Here is a 22,175-nt window from a genome sequence, read left to right on the forward strand (position 1 = left end):
CCGATTTCAAGCATACAGGAAAACTGTTTATGAAATTGTGCAGACTGGACTAAAATACATTCTTTACCTTGCAAGCATGCTTTTAAAAATATGAAAGATACTGCATATGAAATTTAATACAGATATTTGCACACGAATACAGACAGGTTAAAAAACCCAAACAAAGAAGAAAACTTTTGGTCACCAAAAGTTTGTTTACCTGACAGTCACTGTAGGAAGCAAGTTATGCCCTAAAAGGAAAGAATAGCATGTGCTGTATATTTTCTTCATTATAGGCTTTTAAAAATAGAGCCTTTAATAACTAGAATTTGAAAACCATTAATCAAATTATGTATTCTAAAATGGCTGGGGTGGAAAGCACCAGTTTAAAAAGAAAAACTCTGTTTCCTTTGGACACAGAGAAAAGAAAGTATCTTTGTTTAAAAATAATTATACAGCAGTTCCATAAAGTGCCTTTTTGAGGAAACACATCAACAAGTGTTTTCCTTGTGCAAAATAGACAATTATCAGCTCAAATCTTTGGAACATATCAGCCTGCACAAAATTTGTGTTCATGCATTACCTATAATTATAGTAATTCAATAAAACCTCTAATCTGCACAGTCAAAATTGTTTTGCTTGATGCAAAACATCTACCACCCCAATTCAGCTTTGAGGGTTTGAGCAAGAAAAAAAAAAAAGTAATCAGAGAACCCTGGTTTTCATCTTCTCATGTTAGTTTTTTCCAACTCATTTGTCCATTGTGCGTGTTTGCTTTTAAATGTAAAAAAATTACTGAAGGCTATATGAAAATATGTTCTATCCAATGGAACAGCAAAACTGCATTGCATACCATCGTAAGACACTGTTTAAAAAAATAATAATAATAAAAAGCAGCATTTAGAATAATTGTCCATCTAAAGCCTGACAGAGTTCTGCCTCAACTTTGAAATGCACAGTGTGAGACCTCTTGAAATGGCTTCATTATCAGAGGGTAGGTATTTAAAAGTGTTGCGAAAATTAAAAAGAAAGGTGTCCAAAAGTCAACACAAGGAAGCTGGAGCATCCGAAGTTTCTAGCCACACTTTCAGATTTAAGCTCAGGTCCATCTACAGCCAGGCAGAGACATTACAAGAACAGAAAACGTACAGACAGGAGAAGCAGCTCATCAGGCCAAGCGTGTCTGTACTGTAATCACTGCAATGCAGCAGAGATCCACACAAACATTATTCTAGCTAGTTCAGGTACTGGTGACGCTCTAGCTATAGCGGCACAGAAAGTTAAAATGCTTACGCTATCCCTCTCAACTTCACCATAAATTGGCTAGTAACTGCGTATCTCTTAATGACTAACACCAGGTTTGAGCTTTTTAGTGCCAAGCTCCATTACGAGCTCCAGCCAGAGTTCCATTCTGATCAGGGCCAGAAGGGAGAATACCTGTATTTTTTGCAAATCACAAGGCTGCAGATAGAAGTTTCCAATGAACAAGCGAGTAAAAACAAACACCTTAAAACACCAGCAGCCTTCCCTCCCAGCCCTCTACTATTTTGGCAATCTGTCATCTCTTCTGTTTGTAAGAAGAGCTTCTCACCATTTCTGAACAGGAGAGGCAAAATCTGGTACTATGCCTCTGAGAATAAGTATGAGTTGCATCTAAATCAAGATAATAGATTTAAGTGACTTAAAAAAAAATACAGCTACATTCAGAAAAAAAATATATATATATATGTATATATTTGCCCATTTTAGAGAGAATAAGCTAAGTGCTCATTTGATCTGAACTGTCTCTTGTAGGAAGGGAATTCTGAATGTACCAGTGCACAGTTGGTCTGACCAGGGAGGAAGTTCATGTTGCAAAGGAGTCCTTCTTGGATAAAACGTGTAATCAAGCTCATAGTTCAAGAGACAACTCAGGGATGCCATGTAGATATCAGCAAATCTAGACAGACGTCTTAAGAAGTAAGTTGGATTCTCATCAGTTCTGAATAAGCTTCCAAACTGTGCGTTGAAGAAATTCCTGTTCATTTCCCTGTCTCCCAAAAAAGAAAACATCAGGAGAATGAAGGGAACATATCTGCACACATCTCTACCAGCTGTCTTACACAATCTGAAGCAAGCAGTTCCTTTAATCTGTTCTATGCATTATTCTCTTGCCGTTGCACTCCAAACCACCTAAACACACCACATAAGTTTTCTATATGTAGCCCAAATCTAGTTATCACAGTGGTGAACAGACAAGCTTCATGTTTCTCCCACTAAAAATAGTGGCAAGCTGCTTCTGACTTTGGAAACATGTTGTTATCTCGGGCTTTCATTTCTGAAGATTGTGAAAGAAAGCTTTTGTCTTCATCTAAATCCAAATGATTATCTGTTTGTCCCAAACATATAAAAAGGCTAGAAATATGCAAAGATTTGGCTTAACATAGACAAAAAGCTTATACACACCTTGGAATTAGCTTTTATTACTAGTCACTGCCAAGTATCATTCCCATTTTATTCATTCTACCTGTTCTGGAGAAGGTTGGTGTTGGTACTGCTGCCATCTTTGCCAACAGTGTATTTCAGACACTGTATTTAGGGAGTGCTCCCTCACTATAGCAGATTTTTGTGAGTTTTAGCCCTATCACCTATCTCTGTGAGGAATCCATTGCTAAATCCAGTCTAGTGCAGAACCCAGCTTCCTGAGACATATTACATATAATAGGAACAAGTCATCTAAAAAAACTGAAGTGATTTAAGTTATATTTCCTAGATATAGAAGCACATTTTTAAATCATGGCAGAAGTTAAGCTGTGTAATCAATAACAATGGTGACAGCTGAATGAAACAGAGGGACAGGAGAACTGAACAGAGAAGGAATAGTATTAGACCTGATGTTACCCTTTCATGCAGAAAACCAACATCTGCTCTGAAGAAAGAGAAAAGGGAAAGGGGGTTCATATGCACAAAGGATCAGAGGGGACAAGACCTGTGCAAGAGACAGGTAGAATATTGCTTTACATAATTAATTTTAGAAGGTCAGTAACTACTGAGGAATATGAATCAGGGATGGAGAGAAATTCTAAAGAAACTTGTGAAAGACATCACAGAAGACTTGGTTAACCATGAAGCATATTGCAAATACTTGATCTCCCATTTCTTACCTCATATCTTTTCTTTCCTTCTTCCATTCTTCTAAAATCATTTGAGAGTCAGAATCACGGTGAACCTGGAACATAAAACGTGGATGACAAGTAACTAAGGATGCCCTGGCAAACAAACCTTTCCATTAACAAACCCTTATCAGGACAAGAGCAACACTTCAGAAATCATTACATGGGAGTTACCCAGATGTATTTTAAACAACCAAAGGCCATAATCAATCTAGGGTGATCATCAGTGGAGGAAAGAGACAAGAGTTTGAGAAAATTCTCAAACTAGTTGCCCAAATATTTACATTTATTTATCTACAGTCAAACTGGGGAGCCTAAATGAGACAGAATACACTTGCAAGGTCCATGTCCAGCATTTAGAAACTTTGCTGTATCCCTTCTGCTATATAGAACCGATTACGCATACACAGAACAAACCTGCATGTGTTCCAGTAATCCGGTCAGGGTTTGTAGCCAGGTCATGGTTTGAATGTAACTCTCTGTGTTCATGATTTTAATCTCTGATCGTAACTCTGGAATAATTGCACCAGTGCGCCAGCCATGCTTCAGGGTCAAATCCTGTTTACCAAGAATTACAAAACACAAGTATTAGTCCTCAAAGAAGTAGGTAGAATTTGAGCGCCCTTTATCCCAAAGGGTATTAAACTAATTGCTTCCTATGCATAAGCAGAATTATTAAGCAGCGGGACCTGAACTGTGCCAACATGCAGTAGATTTTAGAGTAAGCTCCAAATCCTACACTTTGAGACAGAGAGAACAAACAAACTTGCAAGTGAGCACTAACTCACTAGGTTTAAAAGAAACAGTAGGAAATTCAAATGGCAGATGAGACCTCTGCTGCTGTCAGAAGCATGTGCAGGAAACCGTATGTTGGGGTAGTGCTCTTTTACCCTTATGCTCGGCTGACAGAAGGGTTCTGTCACAACCGCTAGCTAGTCAAGTTTCCCCTGACAAGGATGGCTGAGGCAGCTGCTACCTGTGCCCTTTCCTCCGTCATGCCTGAGAAGAGCAGAACTGCTGCCTTCTTCCTTTGGCTCTCAGTCCGCTGAAGTACCCACACTTACATTTTTTAAGTTCCACTGCCTATGGCTAATTATTTTCTTAGCAAATAGGTTAGGGCAAAAATTTTGACATTTTTCTTTGCTGAAACATGATGCCACAGCTTGGAAGAGGCTGACAATCACTTGTGTAAAAGGAAAGTCATACCCAGGCATTCATAGGCAGTCAGTCACAGAAGAGTTAAGCAGTGGCAGCTTATTCTGAGGTAACAATTAACAGTACATTTGTTTGTTAGGTAGTATGAAAAAGCCTGGATAGCTGGGCTAAGAATTACAGTAAGATCTTGGGAAGAAAGTTTACCATTTGTGACAGGAAGATTGTCTCCTGTCATTCAAAACAGAAGTTCATTCAGCTCTTATTACAGTTGGTAGTAAATATCATCCATATCTGCCATATCCTATATGTTAGGATGTCCGTGTTTACTCTCTGTTACATCTGACACAGCCAGTATCTGGATCAGGAATACAAACTTGCACATTCCTGGGCTCAGTTTGTAAACAAGTTAAATGATACAAGGTGGAAAATATGGTCAGCCTATTACGAGACCAATTCTCTTGACTGCAAGAAAAGCATTATGGTTTAATTACCGACTCAAATTCTGTCACATTTAGAAATCTCAAACGAAAGAGTATCATATTGAATTGGGGAGGTAAGAGAGGGAAACAACCAAAAAGCCTTGTCTTTTATGCTATTTCATGAAAGATAAACTACTTACTGCCAAGTCACTGTAAATATGATCACCAAAGTACAGAACCTTAGAACCCCTCCAGCCAGTAAGCTTCAGAAATTCATACAAGTTACCCTGCAGAAACAGTGATTTGCACACTGTAGTAGCATGTAACTTGCACATTCACAGACATGAACAAATAGTTAATACACATCTAAAAATATTTTAAGAATATTTCCCTCGATTTAAGTATTAGGAATCCCAAGTTCTACAGGCAATTTCAGTAATACTATTATTTTTCATGCGCACTTTAAGAGGCAAGTAAACCACACACATACATTACCAACAATGAATCTGTGCTATTATTTAATTATAAGACTAAGCCTCCTAAATAATACATCTACTTTTTAAAAGCCTTTATGACAGCTAAAGAAGCTTTAGGTTCTAGGAAATAAGTATTAAACTTGAACTGAAATGAAAGCTTATTGAAGTTGTACCTGTTTGTAAATCTGGCCTTTCTGCAATTTGTGAATTTTGTCCCAAAGCAACACTCCCCTTTCATTCACCTTCCGAAAAGGTCTAGAACAGAATTAAATAGAATTGTCACATTCCTGTAGAAATGCCTTCACTTCTGAGGAGGAGATTAGAATTGTACTATTAAAAATATTCAACTTTTAAATGAAAAACATGCTCTATAGCATCCAAACATTTTGTAGAAGCCAGAAAAAGCAAAGCTCCATCAGCTTTAGCCAGGTAAATGAAATGTTTCTATCCAGTATACTGATGACATTTATAACAGAGTTCAACAACAACTGTTGAGAATTAAGATGGGGAACCAGCCTTCCCAGACAGAAAGAACAGTGCTGATGGTCTGTCACTAAGAAGGAAAGAAGAGAACACAACAAGAATGAAAGAATGTTTTGCTCAGGACCTCATTTTATAGGCACAAAACAGAGGGATTTTAAGCAGCTGAATAAAGGGAGGGGGAGAAATGACAGACAGAAGTTCTTTCCAAAATTTAAAAAAAAAAAAAAAAGTAATGAAAAAAAAATCCCACCTCTATCTCACCTCTGCATCATACGTATGCAACGGAATAGGTCTTTTTCAAATGTCAAAGTAGAGCATACACATTACAAATGTGTTTACTTAACTGAAGAGGTAGTACAAAGACTCCAGCCTATTAGCCAGTCTGCCCTTTACATATCATTCGTAACTAACCAAAAACAGAAGCAATAAATAATGTTTCCAGAAATGGGGACTGATTCTGAAAGGTACCAAAATTTTTCTAATTTAGTAGGAAAGAAATGCACTTCAGCAAAATGCAGTCTAAAGGTGTTAAAATACAGTTCTTTGGCAATAACTCAACCCAGCAGGCCTGTAATAACTACTGTCACTTTCTCAAGAAAGAAGTGGTGCTATTTGGACTTCAGAACTGGGTGTTTCTGTGTTCTGTCATGACCTTAAAAGGGATTTCATCAAATAGAATTTCATTTTACATTGCATCCAATTAAAGTATTTCATAACATGCTCTATAGCCTTATATGGAATAAACTGCTTGAATCATTCTTTACTGACTAAATACCCACCTTCGCTTATCATTGAAAAAGTTTGGCTTATCAGCTTGTACAATGACAACATCAAAGAGATCCCTCCAGTCCTTGCCTACTATGAACTTCATGCCTTTGTCCCTAAAAAGGACAGAGGGATATTAACAGTGAAGCATAACAGCAGTGCACTTATCTATGCAATATAACAAATTACGTCAATATTTCATCCTCCCCATCCTTTATAATGTGTAGCAGAACAGCAACTGTTCACTTACACAAAGCTGCTGGGACTGTTTGTAATGAGAAACATCTTCTTGCCATGATCAGCCAACTTTGCTAACACTGCCCGAGTTTGTTCGGCATAGCAGATGTATTTCTCTATGGGGGTGCAGGGAAAAGAAAACATTAATTTAACAACAATAACAAAAACAGCTATTCAAGAGAATATTTTCCTGTGTTCAGTCAAGGGTTCAGAGCACGAGGTTATACTTTAAAAAGTATGCCTTAAACAAACAGAAATACCTCCTTCAAGCTTTAAAATTTAGAATTTGTAATCTTATATAAGGAAGCCATAAAGGTCATTTTTGGGGGGGGGAGGGGGAAGCTGACAGGTGATCTCATCAGTACTTACCAATATCTGCTTCAATTGCTCTGTACATTATTCCCTTGATGTGGACATCCCTGATTGAATCCTGTCAGGAAAGCAGCAGAGCAGTAAAGAAATGGAAAAAAAAAAAAAAACTTTTCAATTATAAAAACCATGCCCACTGTATAATTATAGCAATTTGCTTTTATAACAATTACTTTCTCTGGATTACACCTTCAACTTTAAAGAAGCATAATATGCTATTAATCATGTAGATGTCACTACTAGACACAGAGTAAGCTTATCCTCCAGGAAAATAACTTCGGACTTTGGGGAAGTACAGAACTCCATAGCACAGGAACTGCCCTACGTAATGACTGCAGAAGGGCTCAGAGGGGTAAAGTGGGCTGAAAGCCCTCAACAAAAGCAGAGTCGTAACAGATTTCTAACAACCTTTGGAGCAGAACACATTCCTTTCCTCTTGCAAAAAAACCCAAACGCTTTCAGTAAGAGAGTTTTCAGATTACGATCACTCCTAAATAACCTGTCATTTAAATAAGAAAGGTTTATGAACAGATGAAAGCAGCTAAACGCTTAAGCAAAGGAACCATAGAGAACTCTGAAGGCAATTGGCAGCTCTCCTAAGCTGGCTCTGCACCAGACTCCTTTGTTTAGGACAGTTGTACTGCCATTTTGGTACTTATGTAGGGTATGTCCTATAAATTGTCACCGAATCCCGCTATGGGGCTTCCAAAACAGTGGTAATGCTGAGCAATTAAAAGTACAGAAGTTTCCACAGCACTTCAGGAGAAACCACAAACGCTAAAGCTTTGAGAAGCCTTCTGACTCTATGCAAGCATGCATAGAAGGGAAGATTACTTCAGCAGTCAAAAGTCTGTTAAAGCCTCTCTGACCTATTTGGGAGAAATAGTGAGAAATTCAATGTTCAAGAGCATCACATAGGCATAAAAAACATACAAGTTTAAGATGTGTCAATAAGGGGCTGTGAAAAGATTTTGAACAGAAAGGTAGTACAGAAATATCATTAAGCTACTTGGGCATGACCTTTTCTGTTCCTAAATAACCATGACAATTTTATCTCCTCTGTAGGATACACCCTTAGGGATCAAGAGGATGAAAATCCTCTCATCATTATCACCAAACTTTTGAGGGGAGGAAGAGAGGGAAGAAGGTGGAAGAGATACCAGAAGCAAAAGACAGTAAATGATTATGTGTTAGTGAAAATACACAGGTAACACAGCTGAAACCTTCATACTAGAATTTCCTGCAGCCCCTTGTATTTCCTGCTAGTGAGAAAAGTATACTTTTAAGCATCAAACAAGAGAAGCTTTATCAACATGAGAGCTTCTTCACTTTCCTCCCATTCCCCTCACATCTACAGAAAGAACAGCAGCTCAGAATGTGTCATTTTTAAAGCAAATTTCCAAAGCATTCTATGGCTTTTTTTCAAGGTCTGCCATCATTTTGTTTACGTTTTTATGGTTCTATAGGAACAATTCTATACAAAAACTAAAGCTCAGATATTTGACTGAAGCTGACACAGCAGGCTGAGGCTTCCTGAAGTGCTCATGGAGAAGATTTGCAAATGTAAAGGTTTACCTGAACTTCAGAGTTAATACCTTGACATCTTTGTACAGATGAACAGGCTCATAGTCTATGTTGTTTTTCAGAAAATGTTCATTCACACAAGAAAGGAGTGTCATCTCTGGCAAGGAGAATATATCCATGAATTGCTTCATTGTGTTTCCTTGTGAGCTCTACAGAGGGAGGGGAAAAAAAGAAAGGAAATTATAACACCTTTTTGTTTATTTAATGAACTTATATTAAGTTTTGTTCATTCAATATTCAAACTTCTGCTAGGTTGCAGATATTCAGCTTTTGCCATCACTATTCTCATTGGTTTTGGATTCTGTCTGAACTAACAGACTTTCAATACAATAATGCCAAAAATACTTAGCTTTATTTTAAAAATTAATCATTAATAATCTTTAAAAAAAGCATTTTAATTCATAAACGATATAAAAGCTAGCATTCAGCTAAAAGTCAAGAAAAAGCTTGGGAGACCTCTTCATTGGACATCTATACTTCTACAAGTAAAGATCATTGGGTATTAAGATGGGAGAGTTGAGGGGGTATTTTGTTGTTTGCTTTTTGAGCAAGTGAAATAATGACTAGGGCTGCAGAACAACTTGCCTCCTTGAACAAAAGTTAGTAAAAATATTAAAAATTTACAATAACTAAAGCAGGAATGGAAGAAAAGATTTATAATCTGTAAAAGCTGTAGCTACATTTAAGTTTCACAAAAGTTGAGCTGAGGATCTCACTATACAGGAATAAACACAAACCAAATACTTCAAGAAGGGGACCATATACACAGAGAACAACTAGACATCTTTCCTGAAGACTGCACACTGGTCAAGATCAAAGAAAGAATAGCTCCTCGGAGACCAAGGCATCACATGACAAATGCCAGAAAAGTTCTGGACTGCTTCAGCTGCTAAAGAGACCAGATTTGGGAATTCTAATTTCATTTCCTTAAAGAGCAAGCGCAAGTACAACAAAATGCTCCACAGCAGAATGAAGGATCTCTCCCTGCCCTGGAGATCTTTCAGGCCAACAGGGAATTAACATCCGTAGGTAGAAGAGGTAAAATAAATTTATTTAGGCTAAAAGCCAGCATAGTTCTTTGTTCGGAGACGGGGAGGAAAACTGCTAGTGAGAACATAAACTTTCCCCACAAAGTCAAGTTCTGAACTCAAAAGCTTTTATCCTTTACCATTTATCTTTGTCAAATCCTTTCACTGTCACTGTATCAGCTTGCCTATGAAAGATGCCTCATTTACTTGCTGCTACATCAGCTAAGCCACAAAGAAGTATGTAGCTTGGGGAAGGCACAAGATATGGTTCAGTTCCCAGCCTTTATCAGCTTTTGCGTGCAACACTGAGCAAGTCACTTGATTTTTCTACGTTCCACTTCTCTGTGGAACACAATAGAGGGTGGGTGAGGGAAGAGTGAAAGAAGGAACTATAGCAAATGGGAGAAGGAAAGGATATTTGTCATTTTAGATGGCAAACACTGTATCTAACACCATAAGTCAATCAGATATTGACAAAATATAACTCTTAGTAGGAACAAGATCAAAATGCAAGTAAAAAAAAAAAAAAAACCCACACAGAAGATTTCATTTTTAAAGAGTAATTTGTGTTTTTACCTTTCCATAAAAGTCACTCATTTGTTCCAAGGGGACGTGGGAACCATCATACATCGCAATGACTTCTTCATCTGGGACAACGCTGAGGCCTCTGGCAAACATCATTAGCTTTAGTTCAAAAGTCACATTAAAATTTTCATGTAATTCCTGAACAAAAGCCTGACAGATTAACACTTGAATCTTGAGCTTCTTAAAATACTAATAATGTCATAGGAACACTCTGGTCTGTAAGTTAAGACAGCGCCTTTCCTTACAAGACAAGTAACAATTTAACAAGCTGACGCACAGGGAACACATTCCAATTTTAAGTTCTTTTGCTTTCTTAAGGAAAAAAAAAAATAATTAATCTCCATTGAAACTCTGCCTCAAGGGTTTGTAAGTAGTCAGAGCTTCCAGCTTCTCAACACAAAGTAATTCCCCACTCTGCCTTTGTTTCATAAAGCATAGATGATGCTATAGTGTTTAAACCAGAATATTCTGTAGCTTGACCTTGAAGATCTAAGGGAAAGAAAAACATACACAACCTCTAACGAAATAACAGGAATTTCTTTTAAAACCTATCAACAGTTCAGCTCCCCAAAATTTTAGATTACTTGAAGGATTGCTGACAAGTAATTAAAATATAAAAGTATAACAACTGATAGGGTAGGAGAGACATCATCTGTCCTCAGAATGTCTTTATTAACTACTATGAGATTAATGCCTTTGTCTGGTTTGTGGTTTGTTTTTTTTAAATTTACATTTACAGTATCAAGCATCTTGTACTGAAGCATCTAAAACACTGCAGACATGAGAGTAATCTTCATCAGAGGACACAGAAGTGGGGTGGAGGGGGTATGTTTTGCTTAAAAATGAAGAACACAAATGAAAACCAGATATCTAATCACTTTTTCCAAGCCTACTTGAGATTTTTTTGCAGCACTTTATGCAAGACAGACGATTCCAGTGCCTCCCTTTCTTGGTCTTACCCCAAAAATGTTGCAAGGCATTTTAAAAGATAAATGAATAAACCCAATTCTTTAAGTGATTAGAGTTTATGCTCCCTTTGCAGTGCAAGGGCATGATACATGAGCTTCCTCAGAACTGCTGTGGTAGCAGAGTCCCATGTTACCTAGCTCTTTTACTGTACATCTCAGTGCTATATTGACTTGCACATAGCTCTGTGTTACTGTACGTAGGACCTCAGCGTCCACAAGTCTTGTACATAAACAGTGCAGCTATCTCTATATATTACAAAAAGAACTATTCAATGTCACCCACTTTACAGCAGGAAACAAAGAGAAATGTCACTAAAATGTTAAATGTATAACAAGTAATACTATCAGAATAGAGGAGGACTGACTCATGTTCTAGTCTGCAGACAGCTATGCCAAATGGAAATTGAATACTGCTAAAGAAAACTCTTGTAGATCAGGAGTTATTTAAGCACAAATCAACAGAAGACAATAGACATTTGTGAAACCCAGAGGACAGAGAAGACTGTGTATACAAAGCTGTAGATGAGTTTTGCCAAAAGACCCATAGTCTTTATATAGTTCACAGTCCAGCTGTATAAATACAAACCTTATTTTATCCCATTCAGAGCATCAATAGATGGAACTAAGAAAACACCACAGTTCATCTACAGCAGCGCTCCAGTTGTTGCTCTTGGAGATGTGCATTGTTAGAACAACACCAGAACTGCTTAAATTTCTCAGTGCAAAACGAGGTTGTATACTTTAGGCAAGTTTTTTGCTACTTTCAGTAGTACAATCAACATATACAGAGCACATGCAAGGTTAAAACTGAGAACTAAAGATATGCTGCAACTAATGTAGCTAAGCTTAGCATTAGGACAGTTAGAGGGAAAGGTGATCTACTTTAAACAAGACAGAGAAAGTGTAGGAGTGAAATGATAGTCTCTCTCTCTCTCCCTTCCTCTTACACACACTCGTGCACACGCATCCTGCCAAGCACCAAGATGCCTGACCAAGTGGCCTGTCCAGGATTACTTTGGGTGATGTGGAGGACAAGGGAAAACAACTATTCAGTGAGTTTCAACACCTCTTCTGGAGTCTTCTTGATTGGTGACCATGTGCAGGCTTTGGACATGCCTTCATACTAGGCATTGACAGCGACTGGCATCTTTTGCCTCTTCATCCTGTCCCACTCTGCAGGTCATAAGGCAACACTGCTGATCAACTCACTGCCCACCCGCCTTCTCAGCTGGCTTGTGCTACGGCCCCAGTCGTACCCTTGCTCTACCTGCCATCTTCTCCCAAGGCCTTCAGCCTTCTTTTTGTTCCCCCTATAGGGCTATTTGGAGAAACAGCATGTAGATGTGCTGATATCTTGATGACCAGCTGCCACAGATACCATCAACGCATGCCATTCTTTTATCCCTTCTTCTATCATTTCTTCCTGTGCTTTCACATATATACATTTCCATTCCTACTTTACTCATACTAATCTTAGCATTTCTATTACAAACCTCTACCAATAAATGCATCTCTGGTTACTTCAGCTAGTCTTTATTCTAACAAGCCAGTATTTTTCCAACATTCAGGACTGACCTAGCTGCCTCTTTATTAAAAAAAAAAAGTTGCTCAGTTCCAAGGATAATCACAGGACTATATACCATTTTCCCTACACTCAAGAACATTCTGACTTGAAAATTTGCTCAATGAATTGCTAGCACAGAACTTGAAGCTTTAGATTCACTGGATAGTCTTTATTTTAAAAGCCTGAGAGTTTAATTTTTTGTATCTTCATAGACAGTTTTTCATTTCTCTAGTTGGGAAGGGGCCTTTTGGGGTGGAGGGGAGGGGTCTCTGTAACAACACTATAGTCTTGCTAACAGGGGCCCTGTGACAATTATTTATTTAGAAAGCAACAATGGAGAAGTCATCAGTGTATTTTTAGATGTCTTTCAGCACAATTTAACAGCCGGAAACAAAGTGAGTCAGCACTATGTGACCACCAGCTTGCCAACTTTGSCAGCTCTGACCTGGGGAATCAGCTCTACTGTATCAGTCAGTAAGTGTGTGCGTGTGTATGTATGTACACAGAAGTGCAAAGAAACCCCTTCCAGTAAGATTGCAATGTTCATTCATGCCCGTGCTTTTCAGTACAGTTTCTAATATGAACCTAAAATGTACAGCAATAAATGCAACTAGGAGACTTGAAAAAAAGTGCATATTTGCATTATAAATAGGCAATAATTTTACCTACCTGTAAACTGTGCCCAGCTGAATATAATGAAAAGCATCAATCTTCATTAATAATGCCTGGGAGAAGGGAGGGAGGGGAAATCAGACAGCTTTTATCATGTCAATTACTTGACATTAAATTATAAAAAATCAAAGCAATTTTATCGATAACCTTTCCGGCTCAAGAATGGCTGATCACCTTCAATTCCACTTCCTTCATAGCTTTCAAAATACTTTATCAATAGCTTTTATCTCGGGCTCGCAAATCACTAAGAAAATACATTGTCCAATGATCTGAGATTAGCCATGAAGAAATACCCTTTTCTAATAATAGTGGCCTGCTTAGATTTATTCTTTTGCACTCTGAAGTTGTCATATTAGTGGGAAAAAAAAAAGACAACAAAACACCCAAAATGCTTTATACTAAGAGCTGTAAAAAAAATTCAAGCCTGCAATGAGAAAGAAAAACATGAAACAAAATCCTTACTCATCAACACACAGTAAGAAATTGGAAAACCTAAAAGACTTACTTCTTTGACTAAGTTTTCAGCACTACAGAACTCATCACAAAGTTATTTATACATACCCGGTGCACATCATAATGAAGTCCTCTTATTGCAAAATTAGGATCATAATCATATTTTCTTATTTCTGCAGGATACTAAGAAAAAAGGGCAATGATTTTAGTTTAAAACCTTACATACAAACAAATCAAGAAATTCTTTCTGCAGATGTTGAAAAGCCTAAGTTTTCCATGCTTCTCATTTTCATTAATCATTAGAAGATGCTTTTTGATAGGTCATGACATTTGCATGAACATACAATTACAATGTGACATGCAAGTCGGAAATGGATTTTTTTTAAAAAATCCAAGGCCAAGTTTTCAAATGCAAGTCAAGTGCAGTGCCTGAAGCTGGACATCTAGGGAATGTGTTGATCACTTCTGAACATAATCCCCTTATTTAAAAAGATATTTTAATACATGCACCTTTGAAAACATAAGCTAAATTTTATTAAATTCCTAAAATTAAGGAGCTGAACTACATTGTGTTGTGAAGTCTTCCCAAACACTGTCCGTAAGAGAAATGGGCTATAAGAGCAGAATTTCCAACTAGGAAACTTTAGCTAGAAACCCAAATATATGGCCTGATTTGCAAAGATGCCTAGAATTTACTGCTCACTTCTACGGAAAGAAAAATGAATACAGTATCATTGACGTTAACAGGGGCAAAAAAATCTCTGGCATTTTCAAGAAAGAAAAAAGCACAGCTATCTGTTTTGATTCTCTACATATGGATCCTAATCCTGATTTTAGACTTTCATGTATGAAGTGTAGACCTCAGGGGCACTCAAAGATATAATGAATTGCAAATAAACACAGATGGGGAGGAAGAAAGAAGAGAATTCACAAAGGCTAATATTACCTTGAGAAGCCAGGCTCCCCTATTAAGAAATGAAAAGGGAGAGGCTCCCATAAAAGGCAATTCAGAGCAAGGGCCTAACATGAGAGGAAAAAGCACTCTTTCCATTGCTTCCGAAGACAGTGAAGGAGACCGACTTTCCTAGCCTGAAGTTAGCCTTGGGGAATATGATCTGAATGGCTGCTCAATTGAAAATTATCCACTATGGTTTCAGAAACTTTCATAAACCAGACCTGAAGGCTCTGAAGGCTTCAGCCTGACTTTGAAGCTGCAGAAGGACAGCTATGACTTTGCAGTGCAGTTATACCTACAACGGACTTCAAAAACGCAAAGCTGGTGCTTGCAGCCTCTATCAAGGAAATTTGTATCTTGTGTGTTATACTGCCAGATATATGACTTTACAGATCTACAAGAAATCCTTCCCTGCAAAGACTTCATACCCAGTCAGTGGTTTATTAGGAAAGTAAAATGCCACTAAGACATAAATTCAAATTTTCAAATATCTCACCATGTTACATCCCAAAACAAGTGCACTTTAACCATATGGCTACACTGTAATGTCAGACTTGCATCTGTTGAGGTTGTACCTCCCCATGGGACAGTGCATCACTAAGATCAGATCCTGAAAGCATGCTGGGCATTAAACACTAGCAGACTGAGTCACTTCAGTAGAGCACCACATTGACCCAACCACATTGCTCCTGGGAGTTCCTGCACTATAGCTACACCCTTGCTGTCCCAGAAAATTAGGTGCTTATAAAAAAGAAAGAATGGAAAAAATAATTATCAACAGTGCACAGGAAGGGCACTTTCACATGTACTCACTTTTGATGCAACATGTTTTTGTTTGTTTTAACAGCCTTGAGGATTTTGCTTTATGCCTACAGCTATAAAAAGTAGAAACAGAGAATTTGCAGTGCTATATGTTATCAGTTATGAGTTGGACACTAAACTGACTTTCTAATCATATACCAAGGCACATTTGTATATATTCCATTTTCTGTGCTTTTTTCTCACTACAAGCATCACCACTTACAAACACATTCTTTAATGATGAATAAGAATCTTCACAGACGATTTTTCAAAAACATGGGCTTCATCACTTCCTGGTTTTATACACGCATAATCTCATTAGATTGTACTCCGGACAGCATTCATAATATCTCTTTGTTTAGAGATGCACATGTATTAATTTGTGTCATGTACTCTTTCCTCAGGTTGTTTATAGATAACACAAGTAACACATTGTCTACTAAAGAAGTTTTCAAACACTTTTCAGGACAAGTCCATTTTCAGCTGATTGCAGTTCTGTCAGGCTTTAACCACGGGCTGACTAGGAAAAAATAATACATGCCAGGTGCCTGTCTTAGGCCAAGGATTTTGTTCATCTGTTTTTAAGAGGCAAGATGCTTTGGTCACTTCTGACAAAGCTAGACAAAATTATCCTTTTTTTTTTTTTTAATTAAGCTAACTAAAGGTGATCCTTCATTCCCTTACACATTCTACAGAAGAGTCTTAGAAGTTGGCAAATGCATTTCAGGCATATTCTCCACTTTTTCTATGAAAGCCTCCATACATACATGGCTAAGTTACATGCCTTTGGGGAAAAAAAGAAAGTAGATTATACAGCCTGAATAGAGGCTCTAGCTATCAACACACACACACACACACACAAAAAAAAAAAACCCTCAACTTCTCCAGAAGGTTTTTATCTATGCTAAAGAGGACTTGCCCTGCAACTGCTATAGACTATGCTTGTGCACAGGCATCTAGAATTAGAGAAAACAGCTGTTTCTCCTAGCTTCTCAGCTATCTTCCTTACTACTGGTTCCAGAAAACATGGAGGAGGCTACTGAATTTGAATGAAGAACAGCATTAAAAGCCTAAAACTGGGTTGGGAAGATGTGTAGATTGGGCCAGGGACTTGAAGCAGGAAAGGGATACAATGAAAAAATATATATAAAGGGAGGACACAGCATGGGATCAATTAAAGACTACATTGTACCACATATGCCTAATATGGCCAAATTAAGTATGAACAAGGAAGTTTAATTGACTCCTTCGAATTTCTGCATGCTTGACTTTCCTACTTCAGTTTATTTTGATGGAAGGCTATCTTTTTGAATGTATGTCAATGTGTGAGAAAAAGATGAAGCCTCTCTTGGCACACAAACCAAAGCTTCCTTACAAACCAAACAAAATAATGATGAAATTTGCACTCTTTGCTTACCCTCCACCATTCTTGGTAGGAATGCATGTATCTGGTCTGAAACAGCAGCCCAGATAAGGTAGCAAAAGGCCCTTACATAAGGAAAGAAATAAACCCATGATCAAAAGAGTTTTGACTCAACACCTGCTGCCACCTCTGAGACTAGCATTAAATTGATGTTTATTATCTTAAACTGACTTCAAAATTCCTTGCTTCCTACACTGTATTTTGCAATTTCTGATGCCTTAGATTACACCTCCATGACCAAAATTGGTCATCTTTCAGACTGACTCTAACAGTCAGAACAGGCAATACGATCTAAAGGCATTTCCTAATGCTAAAGTCAAGAAAAACATTAACACCATAAGCAGCTACAGAGGCTAGCATTAATGAAAACTATAGTCTCTCAATCAGTTCCAGCAGGAAATTATAATTTCAACAAGCTGTCTCAAAAAGTAACTATAGTTTCATTCACTCGAAAACAAGAGATTCTAATTGAGACAAAAAATTGGAAAGTTATTATTACCTGAATTTATTCAAATAGTAAAGACTGAGCACGGTTTTAATAGTTGTCTACAATACTTATTCTTGACTCCTTCTGTTACCATAATGTCGGATTTTACAAGAACAAAATGGCATTAATAAAGTTTATTTACACATTCTATGGAAATTGCTATCAAGACATGGCAAAATTTCAGGGGGATCTAGTGGTGTATGTTTGCAGGGCCCATGAAGTTTTGTTTGCTCTTCCAGAGATATTTATAGATGTTTATATATAGCTCTTAACCTTTGGATTGAAACATCAAAGTAGAATAACACCACCCATTCACGTTTAGGTTGTACAAAAGTAATTTAATTAATTAGTTAACCTAGTCTATGGATTTTTGTATTTTACTTTTCTACAAAACCTATAGTGCATTAACCTCCACATTTTCTTTGGTCTCCTTCCCTGCAATACCTTCAGTTTCCTCCACATCCCCTGAAATCATCCATCTCCCTCCCTGCTTCCTGACACACAGTAACTTCTCACATCCGTAAACTTTAGAGTAACCAGTGCCAAGCTATTTAGAGGTCGACTGGTCACCAGCACAAACATGCAGCTTGGCCAGGCAACAGATTAGTGCTCCCCCTCAGGGGAACGCGGAGTTGAACACTTGTTTAGGTCTCCCTCTTGTACCCAACCACCGAAGGCAGCATCCTTGCAAACTCTGCCCCTCTAGGTAACTTAGCCGAGATGTCCAAAAGCATACAGGGTGCCTGACAGGCACACAGCACAATCAGATGTCCCTCATCCCCTTAAGAAGTTAGGCTAAAAATATTCCATATGGAAATTAATCATTGCACTTGCAGCAATGCATAAAACAGAGTACCATCAACCTTGAAGCTTCTTGTATATTAGGGTGACTCCAACAATAAGCAGTTAGGTAAAAAAACAAACCAAAAAAAAATCCAAAACACACTGTTCCTTAACAATTGCCAGACTGTTCTGCTCAAAACTGCAGCTGAGAATAAACCAGGTAGCTGTTGCACAAAATGTGCCATACGGGAGCTAAGGCAGGGACTAAGGCATGAAAAGATGAGTTAAGCCCCTCTCAGCTAGAAATTATTCATTACACTCCTTATTCATAAATGCTTATTGTTATTTCATTCATTTTACTTACCCGGTGCTCATTAACAAGAAGATCTCGTGCGGCATTGAAGATCAGTGTGTGTAGATGTTTAGAATAAAAGACCAAGGTGTAGTCATAATCAAAGCCATAGATTTCAATGTCTGACAGGCTCATTTCATTGTTTGAAAAAATTGCATCAGGATTTAGCATGTTACTCATAATTGAAGGAACTAGCTCTGGGAACAGGGAAAGAAAAAAAAAAAAGGTGTTATGGCAGCCTTACACTTTAAGTAAATAAAAATCCATTAGCAACTTCTAAACATAGATAAATACTGATGGAAACTATCAAACTGATAGACACTAACCATACCAGGTAACCTTTAACAATTTGATGCTATTGAAAGCGCTGTCCCTGGTTCGTCTTGGTGACCCATAGTTTTTATTTAAAGCATACTTCTGTTCGAACAGTTGAAGTAAGAGAATATGCATTTCAGGATCATGCTCGACAGAGAACTGCAGATCAAGTATACGCATTTTTGCTAGCTCCATTAACACATTTTTATTTTATTTCTGCTTTTGACAATGAGTTTTGGAGGGTTTTTTCTAATTATTCTAGTAGCCTTGTCTTCTCCTCCCATTATTTAGGCCAGCTTCTGTGCCAGAAGCAGAACCGACAGAATCCAGTTTTTGGTTTTAATTTCCTTTGCTCAGCCACTTCGAGGTTATCATGTTATTTAATTTCAACTCAAGTAAAGTTTAAATGATTACTATATTTTTCGGAAAAGTTACATACCTATTACTATGCCTATCAACCTCCCAGAAAATCAAGAAACTGAAAATATTCTGCTTATTGTCTACACACGTGTATCTAATGTGCCTAAATTAATTCCATTTTAAAGGTTTATTTCTGCTGGTATTTCTGTTTGAAATGAATATTAAGAAATTAAGACCATTTACATATAATCATACTATATTAAGTAATTTTAAGACCAACATCAACCTCAGCATTAGGGATGTTTGTATTTCTCATTTAGAAAACTTGGAAGAGCGGTATCAGGGAGCCGAAGGTTCCCTTCCTGGAATCATAAAACATGAGGAAGTTCTCCTTTCTTTCCTTCCCATATACTATCTTTCTCTGATTTAGTTATGGTCTTCCAATCCAGCCTTCTCTGGGAGTGGAAAAAAGAAGAGCTTTCATCTTAAATCTGTACTTGGAAGGGTAATTTTAAAGGTAACATGCTTTGCTTTGTTACTTTCTACATATAAGCCTAGAAGGAAGAAATCAAGTGTATCTCAACACCTTTAGCTCTAAGGACAAACATACTACACACTCCACCATGGGAAGAAAAAATCTCAACAGGCAGGTAGGTCTGGGTACTCAAGATCTGCTAGAAAGATAATTTTCAGAGCTCTGGCCTGTTCATAGAAAGGCAAAGAACATTTCTTCTGTAAAAGCAGTATCTTAATTACGTCGCTGCAGAGTTGACAGGCAGATACAATACTAAGAAACTTATAAAGAAACCCAACAGAAAACAGTAATCTGAAACCATTCAGCTTTATCAGATGTACACACATGAGTTTTCAATTAAAAAAAAAAAGTGAGAAAGAGAATAGCAAGTTCACTGGGTCAAATTTCATGTTTCAAATAAAGTTCAGCATCTCTTTTACTGAAAGAGATCCCAGACACTTATTACACTTAATGTGACATGAAAAGTTGTATCATAAACAATCATTTCAGAGGTTTTAGCAAAATAAGCTCAATCAAACCAATAGCTTCTACTTTTGTCAGACACTGATTATGGTGATACAGAAGATAAATGTTATGCTCACTTGAGGTAATGAAAATAATCAAATGCAATTTGACACACCGCTATTAAGGAAAAGGCTCTTATTCTATAAATAGGGCTATTAGCAATTTAAATAACTACAAGAAGTCATAACCCTAGTTTTATATGAACTATCAAAATCATGTTACAACATTCATTTTTAATATTGCACTTCAAAAAATTTTTCTAGTGTTATTTGGGCAGCCAGTTTAAACAACATTTATTTTAAAAATAAAGACATTTCATATAAATAAAATGACTTAATGGCTACCTGAAAACAGAGATAGTATAAGCAAATTGTAGCTATTAAACATTTTGGCTGGCGGACAGCATTCCAAGTGCTATAATCCTTAGGCCAAAATCAGGACAGGTTTGTCATCTTGACACCATAACAAAATGAAATGTCGGATATTTGAACCTGCTTTGGGAGTTAGGCTGTAACAAACAAAAATATTCTGAGTTATCCTACAAACACTTCTCTCTTCTTTCTCTAACTCACACCCACTCACGGACTTGATTTCTCTTAATATTACGACTCTATGCCTTAAACCTCAGTCTGAAGTATTATTTGGGTGTGGTTTGGAAAAAGAAAAAATTAGTTCCAGAAACAGGAAAAGAAACAAAAATTCAAAATAAAAGGCACTCTCTCTCCTCTTCCTTTCCCTTATTCCACCCTCCAAAGCCTACAGGACTCTTTTGCAGTCTTCCACACGGCAAGAAAATTTTATCTATCTTATTTCTTTTGTGAAATGCTGTCACTGTTTCATGTTTGCAAACTACCAGCACAGCGAAGCCCTGGTTCACGCTCAAGACCCTTAGGTTGCAGGATTGTATAAAATACATTTTAAAAAGAGACCAAAACGTGCAAGGAGAAAGTATTCTCCAACGGATACCGGCGCGCCGGGACACGCGCTTCTTCCTTCTCTTGCGGCTCTCTAAGGAGAGCGCACAGTCACGCAATTTGAAATATCCAGCCTCGGAATGGTAATTTCCATGGCCTATCAGACAGCAACCAAATAGCAACCGCTTCCAGGCTCGGAGTGGCAATTTCTAGGGTACGTTACTCCTGATGTGCCTGCACAACCCGTGGTGGCCGACCCTTAACTTTCTGTCCAGCCAGGCTGAAGGACAGGGCTTCGTTATCGCCGCTTCGCTTTCAGGAGCCTGCCCGGGGTCACGCACTCATCACTAGCACTGTATCCCTCGCTTCAGTATTTCATAACGGCTTAACGGCACCGTAGGCAGGAGAAAACCCGTCAGCTACAACCGCACGCCGTTTTAACGCCGGGGAAGGCAGCCCTACAGCAGAAAGCACCTCGAAGCACAGCACCGGCTTCCTGATTTTCTTCTCCGGTTCGCGCTCCTCCGCCTCTCCAACGCTGGCAGCTTTCCGCGGCACGAGCTGGGTGCAAAGGCTGCTCCCCCGGCAGCCGCCCCCGTCCCGCATCAGGTGCGAGGCCCCGCGGAGAGGCGGCAGCCGGGACCCCTCCCCCCCCCGGTCCGCGGCCGTTGCTCCGCCGCGCCGCGCCAACGGCTCCCGCCCGCCGCCCCCCGAGGCGGGAAGGGGGCCGGGGGGAGGGGGGGCGCTCTCCCCGGGGCCGCGCTCACCCTTGCTCGCCCTCTTGGCCTCCCGGTAGCGCGACCACAGGTAGCTCTTCATGTCGGGCGGCTGCGGCGGCTGCCGCTGCTGCGGCGCCG

The 22,175-nt window shown here is 38.4% G+C and overlaps 1 protein-coding gene across 2 annotated transcripts in view; it reads right to left on the bottom strand.

The window, feature by feature from the left end:
- Positions 1–22,167, bottom strand: part of NT5DC3 (5'-nucleotidase domain containing 3) — a 33,795-nt gene extending 11,628 nt beyond the window's left edge. Inside the window, exons 1-14 of one of the 2 annotated variants that reach the window (XM_026056773.1) lie at positions 22,086–22,167; positions 18,703–18,887; positions 13,998–14,072; positions 13,434–13,489; positions 10,224–10,314; positions 8,631–8,768; positions 7,036–7,096; positions 6,680–6,782; positions 6,444–6,545; positions 5,355–5,436; positions 4,906–4,992; positions 3,549–3,689; positions 3,123–3,187; positions 1,794–2,008 (exon numbers count right to left, since the gene is read on the bottom strand). In XM_026056773.1, coding sequence (XP_025912558.1) covers positions 1,794–2,008; positions 3,123–3,187; positions 3,549–3,689; positions 4,906–4,992; positions 5,355–5,436; positions 6,444–6,545; positions 6,680–6,782; positions 7,036–7,096; positions 8,631–8,768; positions 10,224–10,314; positions 13,434–13,489; positions 13,998–14,072; positions 18,703–18,887; positions 22,086–22,137 — 1,453 coding nt within the window. In that variant the 5' untranslated portion in view covers positions 22,138–22,167. Of the gene's footprint in view, positions 1–98; positions 2,009–3,122; positions 3,188–3,548; positions 3,690–4,905; positions 4,993–5,354; positions 5,437–6,443; positions 6,546–6,679; positions 6,783–7,035; positions 7,097–8,630; positions 8,769–10,223; positions 10,315–13,433; positions 13,490–13,997; positions 14,073–18,702; positions 18,888–22,085 lie in introns of those variants that run through there. The other variant, XM_026056774.1, reaches the window with a different exon arrangement.
- Positions 22,168–22,175: the final 8 nt, after the last annotated feature.

The sequence above is a fragment of the Apteryx rowi genome, unplaced genomic scaffold, assembly GCF_003343035.1.
Source record: "Apteryx rowi isolate R43461 unplaced genomic scaffold, aptRow1 scaffold_133, whole genome shotgun sequence".
Classification (NCBI taxonomy): Eukaryota; Metazoa; Chordata; class Aves; order Apterygiformes; family Apterygidae; genus Apteryx; species Apteryx rowi.